Below are 19,244 nucleotides of genomic sequence, written 5' to 3' on the forward strand. Positions count from 1 at the left end.
AGGGTGGCAGCTGTGAAGAGTCGTCATTTCCAGAAGAATCAAGCCCACCTAATGATGCTGCTACAGACACAGCATCATCCTCTGTAGCTTCAAATGAAAACACACGGGCCACCCGAGGGTAGACTCGTGGAATCATCAGTTCGCTAGCGGGCACCGTAATTAAAGAGGGGGGGCTGGGGCGTGGACACAGAGTCGGCGCCTTGTTCCAGACCAACACCCTCAGGTCACCCTGTCCACCAGCCGAAGATCGGGTAGTGGATGAGGGGACTCTCACTCTTGCGAGTTCACTGAGTCTCGACCTATATATGACGCGATGATCACGTTCCCAGAGAGAACATGAGTCATCCACGAGCGCTGTTCAAGCATGATCAAAGCCCAAACACACTAGACAGCGCTCGTGCCCATCAGAGTCCGATACCAGTCCGCTGCAACCAGAAATGCACGGGGAGCCGTCTTTAAAAAGACGTGCCGCGTGCGAGCTCTTTTATGAGAGGAGAAAAAAACTCCGCGATGTTGAAGCGCACAGGGAGACACACACACACTGGCAGATCACTGCACAGATCAGCAGGCACTGTGAGCTCGCTGCAGATCGCCGTCACACCAACACCGGAGAGAGAAGCTCGTCTCATAGAGCGAAGTCAGAGATGATTGTGGAGTGAAGAAATATTCTTGGCTCCGAAGCGAAAACATACCTGCATGTTGCCGGCGTCCTCCTTTATACCCACGCGGTGGGGCGGAGATACGCTATGCAAATTCCGCAGACCCATGGCATTTCATCGCCATTGGCTCGTTTTGTAATACTCGAAGTCGATAGGTGTTCTAAGCGAAACCCCCATTTCGTCGTCATCCGACGTAACTCGGAGTGACTACGAAAGGGAACTCTGATTATATCTGCCAGGGGAACTTGTTCTGTTCACATTGTTTATTTTAAATGTTGTTAATTATCTTCTTTTCCTTGTACTTGTGGACATATTCTCCAGTGGACTTGACCATATATGTAAGAGCGTGTGAATGTTATGACCCCTTGTATAGGATATTGTTTCTGAGTGGAAGTAATTGCAGTAAAAGAAGATCTGAAGAATATTCAAAATAAAAAATAAGTAACAAAAAAACAAACAAAAAAAACGGTGTCAGTATCTCTTTCAATTAGAATTACAACTACATTTTCTACAATAAAGCGGCTCTCCAGTTTGTTCATGTTTTTACTCGCGAGTTTTCTTTCTTTTATTTGCCGTTTATTATGGTAGGACACTTAGTTGACAGGAAGAGAAGTCGGAGAGAGAGAGTGGGATGGGATCGGGAAAGGCCCAGGAGCAGGGACTCGAACTCGGGACGCCCTAAGCGCAGCTGAGCTTTATGCTGGCGCGCTGCCCACGACGGTATTGGCTCCAACACTCGCATTCACGTTTATGGAGAAGATTTCAATGTCAAAGAAGGCGGAGCCTCAGAGCCACACCAAACTATTACGTAATCGAAACGGACCAATGGTGGTGCGAAGGTGTTTACCAGCCAGAGGAAACTTTTCCGTAGTTTGCTTTTCAAGCTGTTTCCATCTCCCAAAACAAACTTCATTTTGGCCTGATTTTGTTCGAAATGACATCACACCAGTGATTTTGTGACTTGATTTAGCTTGAAGTATACTAACTAACTTTATCTATCTATCTATCTATCTATCTATCTATCTATCTATCTATCTATCTATCTATCTATCTATCTATCTATCTATCAATCTATCTATCTATCTATTTATCTATCTATCTATCTATGACTGTCTCTCTCTCTATCTATCTATATCTGACCATCTGTCTATCTATCTATCTATCTATCTATCTATCTATCTATCTATCTATCTATCTATCTATGACTGTCTCTCTCTCTATCTATGTCTGTCTAACACTGAGTCTATACTGGATGTGAGTGGCTTGACAACAGCAAATATAACCCATCTATCATAGATATAAATGTAGATTAAACTACATTTGTTTGATATTCACATTCTGTAGTTAAAATGTATTTAAAGAGACTAGATGTGCTGTTATTATCAGGCACAATGGAAGACTGCTGCAGTCCTCTATATAATGGACTTCTAAGTGTATGATTTATGGGTTGTGTCTTTTTTCTTTTCCTCTCCATTAGTTGGCATTCCAGTCTGTTTTCTCCCATGCATCATCTGCCATTTTTATAATATTTCACTGAAGGACATGAATGACATCAGAATTCTTAATGTTCATAAAAGACACAAGGCTAAGAGTAAAGGATATTGATAATAGTGCTGTCAATCAAGAGTCTTTTGAGAGACAAGTATTTGAGTGTCACATATGACTCTGGATTTGAAATATGCCAACATTGTTGTATGAACAACAAGAATTATATATCCACAAAAGCCCAGGAGAATGGCCCAATACCTTTTGGGAAAGATAGAACGCAGCAATGCCCAGAGGCCAGAAGCAACAGAGCATGGAGAAGAAAGCAAGGCCCAGGTAATCTTGAGGGATCATGATGGGAAAGTTGCTCTCACTGTCTGTATCACTGAAGTCATCGCAGGAGGAGTCCTGTGGGGAAATATCACAATCATCAGCACTACTCAAGCATACAACTCCAGAGAGCTTACATGTTACATAATGTCAATGGAAAAGATTTACTAGTCAGAAATTAATTTCATTTGTCATAGGATAAAAGCTGTATTAATTTACTATTTATTGAATTGTGTGTTGAATTTATTGAATTGTGCTTCATAGGATCCTGTAAAAGGGAGTTTCAGCAACGCTATCTCACGACCTCACTCGTACGAATTAGTACGATATGTTTAAACCCGTGTGATGGGTAGGTTTAGGGGCGGGGTCAGGGGTAGGTCATTCGTACGAATTCATACGAATTTGGCAACTCATAAAATATGTACAATTTAGCAAATATTGCATGAATTTGTACGAGTGAGGTCGTATGTACGAATTAGCCACCTTGTAAAATTCGTACGAATTGCCGTGAGATAATTATAGGTTATATAAATTGCTTTTCTAACATGTGAACTTGTAATTATGTTTCATCCTACGAAGGCAATGACTCGCATTAACTTTAGCTGTGATGTAATAATGTATCATTTGCAGGTTTTTCTGGTTCCTGTAAGATAATGTGACTGAATGAGGTTATGCCAAATGTGCGCTAGTCGTGCTGCATGCCTACAGGCGAATTCTGACTCATGTTTCAAAAAGAGCTGCGTTTTCAATTGTGTCTTGTGTTTGACAACTCTGCTCATTTCACTTTCTCTACAACAAGTGTTTAAATCCTTCAGATGCGAGTCGTGTATTTTGTACTTCACTGACTTCACTGTAAAAAGGATTCATGGACCAAAAAAAGTATAGGAAAAAGGGAAGAAAAATGTCACTTACGAGCATCTAAAGTTTTCAATTGTACAATAAATAACCCAGTCAGGTTCAGTTCTGAGCAGTAACTTACTAAAAGCATGATGCAACTAACTTCAATCTACTTTTTTCAAATATAAAGCAGTGTAGCGTGACAAAATGCTATATTGCTGTATTTTTCATCAAATTTTATTGCAGCGCTGTGAGTGCATCCGAGGCAATATTAAAACACACTCTCTCCTCTCTCATATATAGCATTGAGAAGTCCGATTTAGTAAAAAAAAAAATGAATTACGGATCAAATAAATGATTTACTGATACCATTTAAATGCTTTTGTGCTCCAACTTGAGATTGACCTGTAGTGGAGATTTTAAAGGAATAGTTCACTTGACAAAAAAAATCTGTCATCATTTACTCACCATCAAGTTGCATCAAACCTTCATGGATTCCTTTGTTCTGCTGAACACAAAAGAAGATATTTTGAAGAATGTCGGTAACTAAACAAGTGATGGACACCATTGACTTCCATAGTATTTTTTCTCCAGCTATGGAAGTCAATGGGGTCTATCTTACCGATAATCAAAATATCTTCCTTTATGTTCAGCAGAAGACAGAAACTCATACAGGTTCGAAACAACTTGAGGGTGAGTAAATTTTTATTCTTTTTTTGCGCCATTCAAGTGAACTATTCCTTTAAACTTGTATTACTGATTCCAAACACTTTTTAGTATTTGGAATTAGTGACACTTTTTAGGTAACAGAATATGTACTTCCAAGCACTGTTTGCAACTTGTCTGGCCATAATTTCAAAGTATCTTTAACAGTTGTCAGGTTCCTGTCAAATGTACTTTACAGAAATGAAAGTTTGAGATCCGATGGGGCATTTTAAATTATACGTATACCTCACAGCCATTTGAAATAAAGGCTCATGAATATTTAAAAGAGTAGCCTTGCAATCATGTTACCAGACCCCACATCACTTTTAAGCGCCTTCTGGTGTTTAAATAGAGTAATATTTTATTAATGCTGTGTCATAGTAGAGCAGGGCCTCATAAAACGCATACAGTCACTTGCCGGACTCGCGATGGTCTCTCCTCTTTGTTAGCACTGCCTCTGCTCAGAACAGGTTTTTAAATATTTTAATGGCAGCAGTTTTACACTTGACCTCCTGATGAAAAGCCCTGATGGCATGACAGCATGTGTAATCAGTGCTGACAGAGAGAACCTCAAGTGCTCTTTTAAAGGGACTGAGTGTTTGTGCTATGTGACAAGCCGCTTTTCAGAGGAATGCTTCTGTGCTGTGACGCAGAATGCTAAGTGTTTGAGTATGTTTTGCTTGAGCTGCATGTGGTGTTTTTGACAGACATAATGGTCTGATACTTGACGTGTTCTTGGCTGTCACAGGTTAAGAATCACCTTTTTTTAAGCCATCGATCAAAATGATTAGGGCGTAAGCCGAATCTGTAATCTGAATCTTTGCTTTTCCCACCTAGATCTTGTTTGCTGGTGTATGAAATAGAAGTTGGCATGGAGCTCATCAGCATAGTGGCATTATTATTCACACGCCAGTGAACACAGAGCTTTCGATAATCATGCTGGGTTTGAAGGCCAGTGTCCGCGCTTCACATCCCCCACTGCTATTCATGCCATTTGATTTTTCAATTTAAAAGCTCATTCACCTATCACTGACTGTACAGCATTTGAATTCCACATTTGTGCTGCAATATCCAGAGCATTAGAGGAAATGCACGGCTTAACGGCTAGGTGATTTTCTATTTTTCAAATGCAGAAAGCTATGAGGATTTGGACTGAATGAACAACTGTGAATCCAGTAAACAGAGAGTGACTTGGCATGAACTCGGTTCACTCTTCTCTTCAGAGTCCAAATACAACAGCAAGGAAGAAATGAGCCAAAAAGGAAAACCAAACCACCACCCACCGCACACCAAATTGAGAGGAAAAAAAAAACAGGGGTCCAAACATTATTCAAATTTAAAGTAACATTTCTGGTTTAATATATCTTGAGATGTTATTTATACCTGAGGTGGCAAAGCTGAATTTTCAGCATCATTACTCCAGTCTTCAGTGTCACACGATCCTTCGGAAATATGTAATATTAATCGAACGGAAACTGTGATGCTTTCTTTTTTAAGATTATTAGATGAATAAACAGCATTTTCTGAAATCCTACTTTTTATAGAAGTCTTTACTGTCACTGTTGATCAATTTAATGCATCCTTGCTAAGTATTATTCAAGAAAAGATCTTACTGACCCCAAACCATAATATGGGAACTCACAGGTTTTTACATTGCCTTCATTTATTTTTGCTATACTTTTCAATAGCCTTTTATGTATTTGTTTATCATGATCTCATTCTTTCAATCGTAAAATATGAATCTGCATTATAAAAATAATGAATTATTCCATTAAAATATTTTGATAAACACTAAAATGACCACCAACTATATTTATTGCGTAACACGAGAATGAACCTCATTGGCTCTCGCACGTCAAGTGAACATGATTGAGCTTAGGTTTACCTCAACTGATGTGTGAGTTGATGACTTTTTATATGTTCATTCAATCAGTTCATTATATAAAACGATTGAGTCTTTTCAGAAACTGTGGACTAAACCACTCAATTCATATGGATTGGTTTTACGATATCTTTAAGAACAGAAAAGCTGTTCAGATTTCATCAAAAAGATCAGCATTTGAGTTCCTAGGAATTTTCATTTTTAGGTGAACGATCCCTTTAAAGAAACACCCATGTATTGTATTCTGGAGGTAGAAGCCTTACCTCAAAGTCTGGCATAAGGTCGTCCCCATCTTCTATGCTGTAGGACACACTATGAACATCTCTTGTCTCTGCAAGCAACTTCCTTTCCAATGGTGAACCAGGACCAATGTCCACAAAGGTTGTTTCCAGATACTCCTTACTGTGGATGCCCAGGGAGTCAGCAGCGGCCCAAATAGTAGTAGGAGGATAAAGAGTCTCGAGAGTGCTAGGCAATGAACACGGATCCAGAAGCTGTTGCTGTTGAATATCTGTAGAACTGCAATAATTCCTCCAGTCCAGAGGGGGCAGTCTTTTGTCCTCCTCGTTCCTCATCAATAGGCCTTTGAACAGTCCACCACCACTTGAGTTTTTGGGGCTGTCGCCCAATAATGGATGTTCTAGTTCATCCAAATTCTCCATTTTGAGAGATCTGGATTTGACATCAACTGATGCTTTCTGGCTGATCCGGCCAACAGTTGTATTCTTAAGAATATGTCATTTATGTGAAAGCAGCAACACAGCAGTTTAAATTGAAGACTTTTTGGTCGATTTCTCACAGATACGAGCATAAATCTTAGCTGGAAAACTAACTCATGTGCTCCTCCATCTCCTCCGAGAGCACTTATTTTAGTGCATGTGTTTAAGTGCACAGAGCTCTTAAATATTCCATTTTCTTCACATGTCAGAAGCTATTTGTTTCTTTGCTTGATGACTGAATGCAAGATCCATGTAGCACATTGTACACGATTGGTTATATCTCAGCCCATAAATATGCTAATGTGCTTCATTTTGCATGGAAAAAAATATGGCAGTCATTTCTGATGATGGAACACCGTGATTAGCAACCGACTGTAGACGGGTTGTGAAATTGTGAGGATTTTAAGCATGAACCTCCCTTCTGTTCTCGCCCATTCAGACGAGGGAACCGAAATGTTTTGAACAGAATTCTGTAATGGGAGACTTTTATCTAAATATGTAGTGGAATAAAAATAGCAGTGAATTAGACAGACCAAAATCTGATAGGAATATTCTCTGAAGTGCCAAAAGCTTTGAAGGAAGTGTCACTAAGTACCAAAAAAAAAAAAAAAGCGTTGACAGGCAGTTGAAAGACTTATCAGCTTTATCAGCTATGCACCTTTTTATATATAAATATATCGTTTTTGTCTGGTGTGTTTTCAGAGACTTCAGACGTCTACAAAAATAGTATCCTCTGGGGTGCGGCTTCTGGTCAGCAAGTGCTCAAGAAACTCATTCTGTTTGTAGCCGAGTAGAAATGTCTTGATGAAGAAATCAGAGTGCTTTGGTATTGATTTATAGCACAAGCTGAGACCTGAAAGCTCTTGTGGGGACCTGTATTTTTAATGCGCCACGCTCGCCCAGTCGAGTGAAGTCTCTCAGAGCCGTGTCCGGCACCTCTCACCTCTCATGTTGACACTTGGACGGGCCTGCCAAAAGAAGAGAACAGAGTCAGAAATAGCGTTTAGCTTCAGTGCACACAGAAAAGGTCTCGATAAGTGATCCCCAAGTGTCTCTATTTTATAAGGCCAGTCTGATGTAATGTTTGAGTGGCAGGATGGTATGTGCCAAAGGAAAGGACACTAATGAACTCAATATCTGCCTCTGAACACTTCTTAGCGGTCTATTCCAAAGAGCACGTCTGTCTCAAAGGCAAAGAGCATCAGTGAGAGGGCAGAAGACTCGTTAGTTTGGAAATATGAGAGGGCATTTTTCCCTTTAAAAATGTTAGATGGGCATGACGGTTCGAGAGCAGACCCTCTGGCGGATCGTGATTCGTTACACGTCATCTAGTCCACTTACTCGCTCTGCATACAAATCTCTGTGGCCTTCACCTAAAAACAGCCTCGGTACTGCCATCTGAATCTAGCGCCGCGGAGAAATCGAGGTCTGCGGCTCCAGCAAGTGTATTCATAAAAAGATATTTCCAATGTAAACACCTGGATGAATGCCTGGTTATATAAGAGCGTCAGGGTGAAATGGAGCTTGTGATGTGGTTGTGATATTCCCTTCACCTTGCTTATTTTGTCAGTCAGACTCATTTGTTATCAGGATGTGAGCCATTTTGATTATTTATCAACTGCTGACTGCTTTTCTTCCCTATGATAGCCTCTGGTTTACTTAACCAATTACTCTTTTGAATACATCGTATTGTGTAGTGTGTATATTCACATGCATTTATTAGTGTCCCCTTACTGCAGTGACCTTTAAGGGTGAAAAAAGTGCCATTTGACAGTTTGTATTAAAGGGATAGTTCACCCAAAAATGAAAATTCTGGCATTAATTACTCACTATCATATCGTTCCAAACCTGCAAGATATCCAAAGCCTAAATACAATCTGTTCATGATATAAAGCGATCGAGTCTCTACAGAAAATTTGGACTAAACTACTAAATTCATATGGATTAGTTTTACAATCTCTTAATGAACTTTTTGAAGCGTCAAAGTGTCAGTTGTGTAGCTGACAATGGAGGGATAGAAAACTCTCAGATTTCATCAAAAAGATCTTCATTTGTGTTTTGAAGAGGAACGAAAGTCTTACAGGTTTGGAACAACGTGAATAATTAATGACAGAATTTTCATTTTTGGGTGAAATATCCCTTTAAGAGTCTCAGATTGGCATTACCCTTGATGTAGACCTTTATTTGATCAGCCATTGGCTGAAGAGTCTCAGTCAGGGTGTTAAAGAGAGCAACTTGGTCCGATCAGAATCTGCTGTCACATTTCCCAGGAGCCCCTCTGTCAATCTGTAGGCCCCTGAAAACCAGAATGACGGTCTCAGAACGATAGGCATCTGGTGCAGGTGAGCGCCTGTCTCTCATTGCTAACCTTGTGCTGTTTTCAATCAGTCCTCTACATGCCTGTCTGCACAGTCTGACACACCTCACATCATCTCTGTCAGTGGCATATGTGGCTGTTGGAGGTTTACCTGAGGCATTGATGATGATTTTATAATTTAGTATGTAAATGGATTTAGGGTTAGGATGCACGCCGTATCATTTAAACTAGTTGTTAATGTATTCTACTAAGTGTTAATTGAAACTTTGATAAAGCGATCTAGCATACTTAATATTAATGATATGCAAGAATACTGCATTAGAAAAAAAAGCTATTTAAATTCAATTTAAATTTTGAATTTAATGATTTGCTCAGGGCAATCATTTGCCATCTGAGTGTGTGTGTGTGTGTGTGTGTGTGTGTGTGTGTGTGTGTGTGTGTGTGTGTGTGTGTGTGTGTGTGTAATATAAAGGATTATGTTATAAAGAGATTCAATCGTCATTTATTCAGCTTGTGAAACTTTCTTTGGAACACAAATGAAGTTAAGCAGACTCTTCTTTGCCATATAATAAAAAGTGAATGATGGGCACAGATATCAAGCAGGATTTTCAGTGGATAATTTCTGACTCATCCTCACACAAAGTTATATTGTGAATATTGTGCACAATGCCTTAACTTTTCAGATTCTTTTTGAGCATATTTGTCTTTTCTTTAGTCCTCATTTCATTGTATTGAAGAGAGCAGCTTGAACATTCTGCTTAAACCTTGTAATTTGTGTGTTCCACATTAAAGAAAAGTCAATTTATACTTTTGGATGAACAGTCCCATTAAAAGTCCTTATTCAGCAAGAATGCAAATGCTGAATTTATTCAGCAAGAATGCTTTTTAAATGTTACAAATGCTGCTCTATACTTTCTACTCATTCATTCATTAAAGAATATTGTAAAAAAAACTGTTTTAAACGGTCTTTTTCATATTTCATATCTTTCATATGAGATCATGGCAGCTGGAAAAAAAATCAGCTTTGCCCTTAGATATAAATATATTGTCGTTTATTATTATTATTAATATTATTATTATTATTATCATCATCAATATTGCCATTGTCAATGCTGTTTTAGAATTAGATATCATTGTCATCACTAGTGCAATAACTTCCCCCTTATCTCTTCATGGGTTTTTAATGCACCACAACATAGAATAAAAAAAAAAAAAATAAAAAAAAAAAAGAAGGATTAAGGATATATGGAAAAACCTCACAAACACCAAGGCAGGCTAGACAGGCGAGAAGTGGTTTCAACGGGACAGCATCTCTGTCCCAATTTGAGACACTCTCGCACTGTACTCCCTATTTTAATGCACCTTAGACATTGCACATAACACACATAACACAAAAAAAAAATAATTAAAAATTAAAAAAAAAATAGGAAAAGATATGGACTGATGAGATGAGGGGGAAGGTTATATTATATTATCTTATATTATATTATCTTATTATGTCGTATTTTATGCAGGATTGACAATGGCAATTATTACATAGGAGGAAGGATGGAAGTAAAAAATCTACCAACACAATATTGGCAATATGGTGGTAGTGGGAAGTGGGATGGTGATGGTAATAACAATGGTAATACATAATAAACGGTTACTTTGTTTACGCATACACACACATACACATAACCACACTCACACCCGCACACATACACACTTAAACACTTAAATCACTCTTGTCACTGCTGGAAGTATGGATTTACAAGATTGCTCACTACTGCACTATGTTGGTTTGTTTGTATGTATGCCTGATTGTTAAATAAAAAAAATAAAAAAAAATAAAAATAATAAAAAAAAAGATATAAATATATTGAAATATCTTAAAATATATTGATATAAATTTCAAAATATTATTTTTGATCAAATAAATGGAGCTTTGGTGAACAAAATATGTACTATATTTAGTACATATTTTATACTATATACTATATGTACTATACTATATAAATACTACTGTGTGTGTTATTGCTTTTGTCTCTTGTTTGTATGCAGTTTTTAAAATAAAGCTGACAAATAGAGGTGAAGAAATTGTTTCACACAGTTGCACTCATTAGATCATTTTTTGGAAGGCATAACAGATGACATTCAGTTCTGGTTAAAGGTTTTGACACTGTTTTTTGTTCTGGTTCTAAACAGCTCATTTTAATTGGCAATGGAACATTTCTATTTCTATATGGACTATTTTTCCCAGCCTGCAGTTTTCTAGCCAAATATTCAGGTGCTTTGCCTCAAATAGAAAGTCAAAAAGGAAATCTGATTTCAGCAGCACACAGAGTGGCATGATAAAGAAAGTAATTGACTCTATGGTGGTGCACTTAGATCAATAAAGTTGAAGCAAAATCGAATTGCATCTGATTTTATACACTATCCATTACCATATGAAGATATATGGAGCAGCGTGTGAGACTGTTCCGGTCGAGTGCAGATCTGTGGTCTGGATAGTGGCACTGAGAGCTGAAGCCTGCATTACTCTGCTTCATATTGCTTTGCTGTGCTCTCCTGTCGTTCTCCTCCTCCGCTTGTGGTCGAGCTCTTGACCGCAGACAGAACGGCAGGGTGATAATTCAGGAGCAGATCCCTGCTCTCCCTGACATCAACAATACTGCAGTGCACCTCTAAACACACTGGATGGAGAGGGCCACAAACATCAGACCTACAGCCACACACATTCACACTGTGTATGGCTCTTAAAGGGACAGGTCACCAAAATATGGGAATTCTCACCCTCATGTCATTCCAAACCTGCATGAACCCTTTCTTTCTTATGTGGAATATGCAATGGCAGGTGTACGTCTTTTGCATTGTGACGTACATCTGAATGTAACTACAGATTAGCGAAAAAGAAAATCTGTAGGGCGGAGACTTGGCTCTATTCATGAAGATTAATTTGCAGTTGATAGTGGACGGGTTTGGGTGTATTCACACCAGGAAAGTCCGATAGTTCACTTGCTTTGGTCCGGACCAAGTCTTTTTTTTTTTTTTTGGTACGGTTCGCTTTCACACTGCTCTTTTTGCAAGTGAACCAAAATGAAGTGCCGACTCGTTGTCATTGGTTGTTGCGTTAAATCTTACCCAGATACAATAGTGCTATTTTCTGATTGGCTAACAACACCAGAGGAGACGAGCTTCCTGCCGGTTCCACAGTGAGAGCGGCGCGGCCAACGTTTTGGGCGCTCCGGCATATTAAATATATTACAAATAGTTTTTCAGCGTGAGAAATACAATGTGTGGCGGGAGAGCGTGACAAAAGACCGAAATGAGTGACTGTCACGCTCAATGCGTGACACTTGAGAGCCCTGTCACTCATTCATTCATTCATTCCATTCCAATGATGCACACACGACGCGCAGAAAGACGCGCAACAGTATCGTGTGGCCAGACAGCGCGCCGGAATGGAATGTAGTAGGCTGTCAAAGTTTTCCTGTTAACTCAAAGGCGCAGTGCTTTCTTGCAATTGGGTCGGTTCATGTTCACACCGTAAACGAACCGTACCAGAGTTCGTTTGGAACCGTACCGAGACCACCTCTCCAGCTGGGTCTCGGTTCGGTTGTTTGGTCCGCACCCGAGTTCGATTGCTGTATTCACACCTGCCCAAAAGGTCCGCACCAGGGGGGTAAACGAACTAGAGTTCGATTCAATCGAACCAAACAAGGCAGGTGTGAATACACCCTAAGTGTACTAAATGATTGTAGAAGTCTGAAGTTTTCAACAGATCAAGTTATGACATTTTGATTAAACATTGCAAGGTCAAAAAAAAGGGTAAAAATTTTACATACACAGTCAATGAAAAGTTTGGAATAATAAGCTGTTATAAGGTTGAAAGTACATTTTGTCTATTTGATCAAAAAAACAGTAAAAAGGTAATTGTGATATATTATACATTTTTAAGAATGGTTTCTATTGTAATATATTTTAAAATGTAATTTATTCCTGTGATCAAAGCTGAATTTTCAGCATCATTACTCCAGTCTTCAGTGTCACATGATCCTTCAGAAATCATTCTAATATGATGCTCAAGAAACATATTACCCTCAATGATGAAAACAATTGTGCTGCTTCATATTTATATGGAAACCATGATACATAACCATAATACATAAGTTTCAATGCTGTAGAAGTATTGTGCATTATTAGTTCACGTTAACTAAAGTAGTTAACTAATATTAACTAATGAAACCTTATTGCAAAGTATTACCTAAAAATATATGAAATATAAAAAAATATGACTGTTTTTACGGTATTTTTATCAAATAAAATGCAGACTTCTTTCAAAAACCTAATTATTCCAAACATTTGACTGGAAGTGTAAATGATGTCAAATTCAAGTCACAAAACATGTTTACAGTCTTTAAATAAGCCTTTTTCTATCATACGCCTTCAGAAGAAATGGGATATATCACAATAATTAAATAGATCACTTTTATGATGTTATTATGGTGCTTTTAGAAGCCTGAAAGCTCCAGTTCCCATCTGTTGTCATTATATGGAAACGAGAAAGAAGCACATCATTCAAAATATCTTCTTTTGTGTTCCATAGAAGAAAAAAAGTCAGGTTTGAATGAGTAAATGATGGCAGTATTTACATTTTTGGGCGAACTATCCCTTTAAGCAAGGATGGCTTGTTTCCAGAGGAGATGCACTCAGCTTTATTGCTAACCCATAAAAGGACTGCTGTCAGCTGCATTATAAGCCTGATTTCTGCCTTACACATAAAACACCCGGTCAGTTGGACGGAGCTCTACAAGGACAGCACAGCAAATCAGAACCAGCACTTTCATAGAGAACCACCTCTCTCTCCGTTTTCTTTTTCTATAACTCTCACACACGTTGGCTACTTAATCTTCTTTTTGCATTTAGAACTGACCTCTGTCTTTTATTTGATTCCTTTAGCCGGTTCAGCATTATTTTCACTTAACCGACAATCTCAGGGTCGCTTTATGAATGTGATTCCACAGCCAAAATATCTATCATATGATAGTAATGTGTGTCCACTGTGTATGTACATTTGGCATTGGGCTTTCTTATAAAGGGACAGAGGATTTATTGTACTTTTAAAAAAAAAAACTGTTTTAAGTAATTTGTTCACCACTATTGTCAAAAAATAAGAAAAATAGCAACAAAAAATAAATAAAAATAACAATATCTGTTTTCCAAACAGGTTTCTTGAAAATGGCCCCCCATGCTATTGGTCAAACAAACTGATAGTCCCGCCCCAAACTTACGCTATTGGTTGAGCCAGTGTTGCTGGTGTGTACATCAGACAAAGCGATGTTTACAGCAGTGTTTTGATAGCTTTACTGCAAAGCAATTTTCAGTGTCCAGTATTCAGTGTCACATGATCCTTAAGAAATCATTCAAATATGCTTATTTGATGCCCAAGAGACATGTCATATTATTCTCAATGTTGAAAACAGTTGTGCTTCATATTTTTGTGGAAAACATAACACAGGATTCTTTGATGAATAGAAAGTTCAAATGAACAGCATTTATATGAAATATAATTTCTTTGTAACACTATAAACACTTTTGATCAATTCAATGCATCCTTATTACTGAACAAACATACCAATTTCTTAAAAAAAAAAAAATCTTGCAATACTATCATTTATAATTATTTGTAATTGTTCATGATTAAGCTCAGACAGGAAACCCACTGCTAAGGAGAAAGCATTTGTTTATGTTTCATGTATTTCTTTCTTTAAATCTTCCACACAAACAAAGCAACAGAGGATAGAGTCCAGACTCTGTAACGCAGCGACAGTGAGTGCCGATGAACAAGCTGATGGACGACAGATATCGCACTGATAGCACAAGTGAGGCGTGCGGAGCGGAAAGGCATTATCAAGCACACACTCATCCTTCACTATACACCCTTCATGACTGAAAGAAAGGATGATGGAGAACAGCTGCGTTTTGCTAATTAAAGCAGAAATTAACTCAAGTCTATAGGTCTATATAAAAACACATCGACTTTGATACTATGAATGCATTTCCTAAGATTAATGAGCCAAAGTCTGATTCGTCATTTCTGTGCTGTACGTCTCTGCTTATATAAGTTAGCCTTGATATAATTCCAGCACAATAATTCGTTGAGCCCAGCAATGTCACATTATACTCAGGATGGAAAGATACATAATTCCTCCCTAAATGACATTATAATGGAAAAAGGAATTGAGCTCCACTGAGGGAGGGGTGTTTTTACATCCCAGCATTCTGTGCTTGTGTTTAGAAATGAGCTCATTTATCAGTCATCTTTCTAGTTCAGTTGTTTTTACCTTCTTTCTCTCTCTGTCTAGCTCACTGTTGTAGTTGTAACCATAGTACTATGGCCGCAACATGGTGGAGAGTGCAACAGTCGGGTTCTGGAAGTAAAAACTTCCAGAATTCTTCCATTCATTTTCTCCATAGGGAAATTACACCAATCAGCGGGTCGAAAAAAGTAACCAAGCCAAAATAGCTCTGTCCACTCCCATGAAGCACTGCGAAGTCCATATATTGCGGCCTGTGTATCTTCTTCTTTGTTCTGGTGTCCTAATGCAATATGATGTCATTGACAGTGTTTCTGAATGCTTGATTAAGTGTTGTTTTCTTGTCTTGTTTATACGACTGTTAGGCTAAAACTGAATTGGCCTATGGGGATAAATAACGTTGTTTGAACTTTTATTTGAATGATGTAATCGAGTTGATCTCTCTAAGCTTGAAGTCTCTAAGATTGAAATATTAGTATATATATGCATATTTTGCAAAGCACTTTCAATATATTGTTTATATATATATAAAATTACCATTTGTACATGAGAAATTTTATATTTCTCCATCACTTCTAGATTTGAATCGATCGATTATGTTGTTCGCAATGCTTCATGGGATTGTAGTTCTTTCCCTCAATAACTCCATTAAGTCTTGTGCCTTTGTTATTTTGTCCGATTTTCAAAAACTTTTTTGCTTCAAATCAAAGTTTGTAATGTTATGATTCAGCTCGTAGCTGATTGGCTTGGTGCGTGGCTTATAAGTCTTTAACAAAGACTTCCTATGGGAAAAAATGATGGAACAAATACTTCTGGAACTAGTGCCGCTGAAAAAGGACGCGGGAACTGTTGAACTCTTCAGTGAATCAGTTTTATACTGACATGACGTACACTTTTGAATGCACTGTAATGGGCCGTACTCATGTTTTTTCATTCCACTATACCTTTTTTCCATTGCTTTTCTGACCTGCCGAGTCTCTACAAGAGCCCTGATGGTGTCCTGTGGTCTCTGGCACCAAGATGTTAGCAGCAGATCCTTTAAGTCCTTTAGGTTCCAATGTGGAGCAACCATGGATCAAGCTTGTTGGTCCAGCACATCCCAAGTGAGATCTGGGGAATTTGGAGGCCAGGACAACACTCCTCAAACCATTCCTGAACTATGTGTGGCAGGGTTTATTATCCTGCTGAAAGAGGCCAAAACCCTGTCGCCGGTTTGGGTTTGTCCCTCTTCGGACCAGACCTCAACATGTGGCCTTGTACGGAGATGATCAACATTATTCGCTTGACCTGTGACAGGCCATAATGTTTTGGCTCATCAGTGTACATGCTGCTACTTCCAAGTTATAGAATCCCATGGTATAACCACAGCACATGCACATAAAAAAAAATTGGATTTAAATTTACTCATTTAACAGATGAGGAATATGACAACGCAATTAATCCTAGAAGGTATTGATTGGTAAAGGTAATTTTTTTTTACAAAAAAACAGATTTCATTTAAATTTACTCATTTAACAGATGAGGAATATGACAACGCAATTAATCCTAGAAGGTATTAATTGGTAAAGTAAAAAAAAAAAAAGCATGGCACCATATACAAAAACCTGGTGATATCATACATTTTGTCAGTGGCTTTTTTACTAGTACCTTTTCTCTGCCTCTACTCCCTTCATTTCGGCTTCTCTCCCCTTGACACTCTCTATCTCTCTTGAGTTGGGCAGAGCACTCAGTGTTTCAGAGGGGCCATTTGCACATATCTTAGCTGGGTGATTTCTGTCATCCCTCGGGCCCCGTTGTCCCTCACACCAGCTGTGCCAGAGAGAGAGAGAGAGAGAGAAACAGTGAACATACAATCGCTGTAGGGGGATTTCCCTGCCATGGACTGTGTGTGTTTGTCTATGAGCCATGAACTCTGTGTGTCTATATGACTCTTTCTCATTATCTATAATCTGATTATAATGGGACTTCTCATTATTCTTGTTGATCCACTTGGGTGCAGAAAAGGGCACCGGGGCTTGACAGATCTATACTGGTGACGATAAAGAATGGAAGTCTTCTTTCATCTAATTGCACTGAATTTCTTCTGTGTGGGTTTGATTTCTGGTTGTGCATCTGAAATCTTTGTGCATGTTGCTCTAGTTGCTGTTGTGTCCAGAAGATGAATAATGCTGCTTGCGCAGGCAGTGTCCGGATGTTGGAAGGCATCAAGGCATGTCCGAATGCAATCGCAAACATCCTGTTGACAAGAGATGCCTTCATACGGTTGTTTGAAGGCAACATATATCCTCCACTGCCTACGATATCTCACAAACCCGGCCATGCAATTTGAGGGTTAACTGAACAAACATTGATAAAAATGATGTTCAGTGGAGCAGTTGAAAAATAAATATTTTTATGTTTTTTTTATGTCTTTTTTTACTTTTCTACAAAGGCTGCACGATTTAGGGGAAAAAATTGCGACTTTTCGGATAAAATTGTTATGTCGATTAAAAAAGGCTTTAGGTTTACTATGCTTGTTTATAGGGCTGGACAATTTAGCCAAGGAAATAAAACAAAATAAAATAATAAAAAAGCTATATTTTGTTTAATATTTTGATTTATTATTAGTATAATTCTTAAATACTCAATTTTCTATTTCAAAGTGCAATATTACTATAGTAGTATTTCCCTGTAAAATAGAAAATGAATTTTTAAGAAAAAGACTAAAATTAAATACTAATATTTATGGCTGTCTTTATTGATTATCAAACGTTAAACCACACAGTTTTCACTTCGGCTGAAAATTACAGGGAGCCCTTAAAGCTTCTCTTTAGTTGTCAACAGCCAGTTTATAAGTTTGGAAAGATACGTCAGCACATGTTATTTTCCCAAAATGCATGTGATGTTCCAGTTCGAAGTTTCCTTTATACAAAAAACATAGTCTGTTTAGTGACTGACTAGGGTTGTAACGGTATACCGGTATGGCGGTTTATCGCGATATTGACTTGTACGATTATCATATCGTGAACATTTGCTTATCCACGGTTTTGGAAAAAAATTTAAAGCAGATCTCAAATGCGCATATGCAACTTATTTCCACTTGACTACTCCACCTATACATGTGCACTGGAGAAAATGTCTGAGACTGAGGCTGCGAATTCTTCGGAAAAAAAAGTTAAAATCTGCAGTGTGGGAATACTTTGGGTATCCGAAAAACGAACGTGGGTTTTTCCTTGAAGATTGATATCCAGTTGTGTCCAGAAATATGGACGAAGAGTGGCTGCAAAATGAGGAAATATGTCAAATATGTTCTCCCATATTCGCGAATACCTTCCCTCCCTGCAGATAAAGTTCCATTTATAACTTAAGTTCATATTATTTACGTGTTGCTGAGGGAATTTACAATATAACGCAGATGTCACGTAAAATGCGCGATTTGATAGATGGATGAATAAATCTAAAATATAGCTGTGCAATAAATAAAATCGCTATATGAGTGTGTCTATTAAACAGCGCAAAAAACTGTAAATCTATATTCTGCTTGTTCAGCGTGTCTGTGTGAATGAGCAGCACCGTTTCACCTAGTATATACTCAAGTATATGTGACGCTCATGGTGTTTAAAGCGTCTGCCGTCTCACTCACTATATAAGGACGTGAACACATGAACATATCCAGAGCTGCTCTGAGAGAACTAAATGAGCATTTCATAATTTTGTTGAAAATAATCATTGTCAAATACACTCTGACTGAAACTCATAGGAGTTTAGTACAACCTGTCAAAATAAAAATTATCTTAAATAATAATTAATAAATTAAGAATTTTATTAATTCAATTGATCAAACATGATTGTTCAAATGGGAGATCTGCAGCTTTATTTTTTCTTTCTTATTTTTTCAAAAGGTAGATTAAAAAAAGTTTGTTTTAATAAACCATATGTTCAACCAAAAAACCCTATCAGTTTTCATTAATTTAAGGTTCATTGCAGCTGATAATAATAATCATTGTTTAATACCTTTAACCGTGAAACTGT

The 19,244-nt window shown here is 38.0% G+C and overlaps 1 protein-coding gene across 5 annotated transcripts in view; it reads right to left on the reverse strand.

Annotated features, from left to right (window-relative positions):
• Positions 1-19,244, reverse strand: part of tmem91 (transmembrane protein 91) — a 36,208-nt gene that overhangs the window by 11,868 nt on the left and 5,096 nt on the right. For 2 of the 5 annotated variants that reach the window (XM_077194549.1, XM_077194546.1), the window contains 3 exons: positions 16,881-17,042; positions 6,162-7,585; positions 2,406-2,552 (listed from right to left, as the gene is read on the reverse strand). In XM_077194549.1, coding sequence (XP_077050664.1) covers positions 2,406-2,552; positions 6,162-6,560 — 546 coding nt within the window. In that variant the 5' untranslated portion in view covers positions 6,561-7,585; positions 16,881-17,042. Of the gene's footprint in view, positions 1-2,405; positions 2,553-6,161; positions 7,586-8,782; positions 8,914-16,880; positions 17,043-19,244 lie in introns of all 5 variants that reach the window. The other 3 variants (XM_077194548.1, XM_077194547.1, XM_077194550.1) reach the window with 2 other exon arrangements.

Source organism: Siphateles boraxobius, unplaced genomic scaffold, assembly GCF_051911475.1.
Source record: "Siphateles boraxobius isolate OS27281-9 unplaced genomic scaffold, OSU_SipBor_1 32, whole genome shotgun sequence".
Classification (NCBI taxonomy): domain Eukaryota; kingdom Metazoa; phylum Chordata; class Actinopteri; order Cypriniformes; family Leuciscidae; genus Siphateles; species Siphateles boraxobius.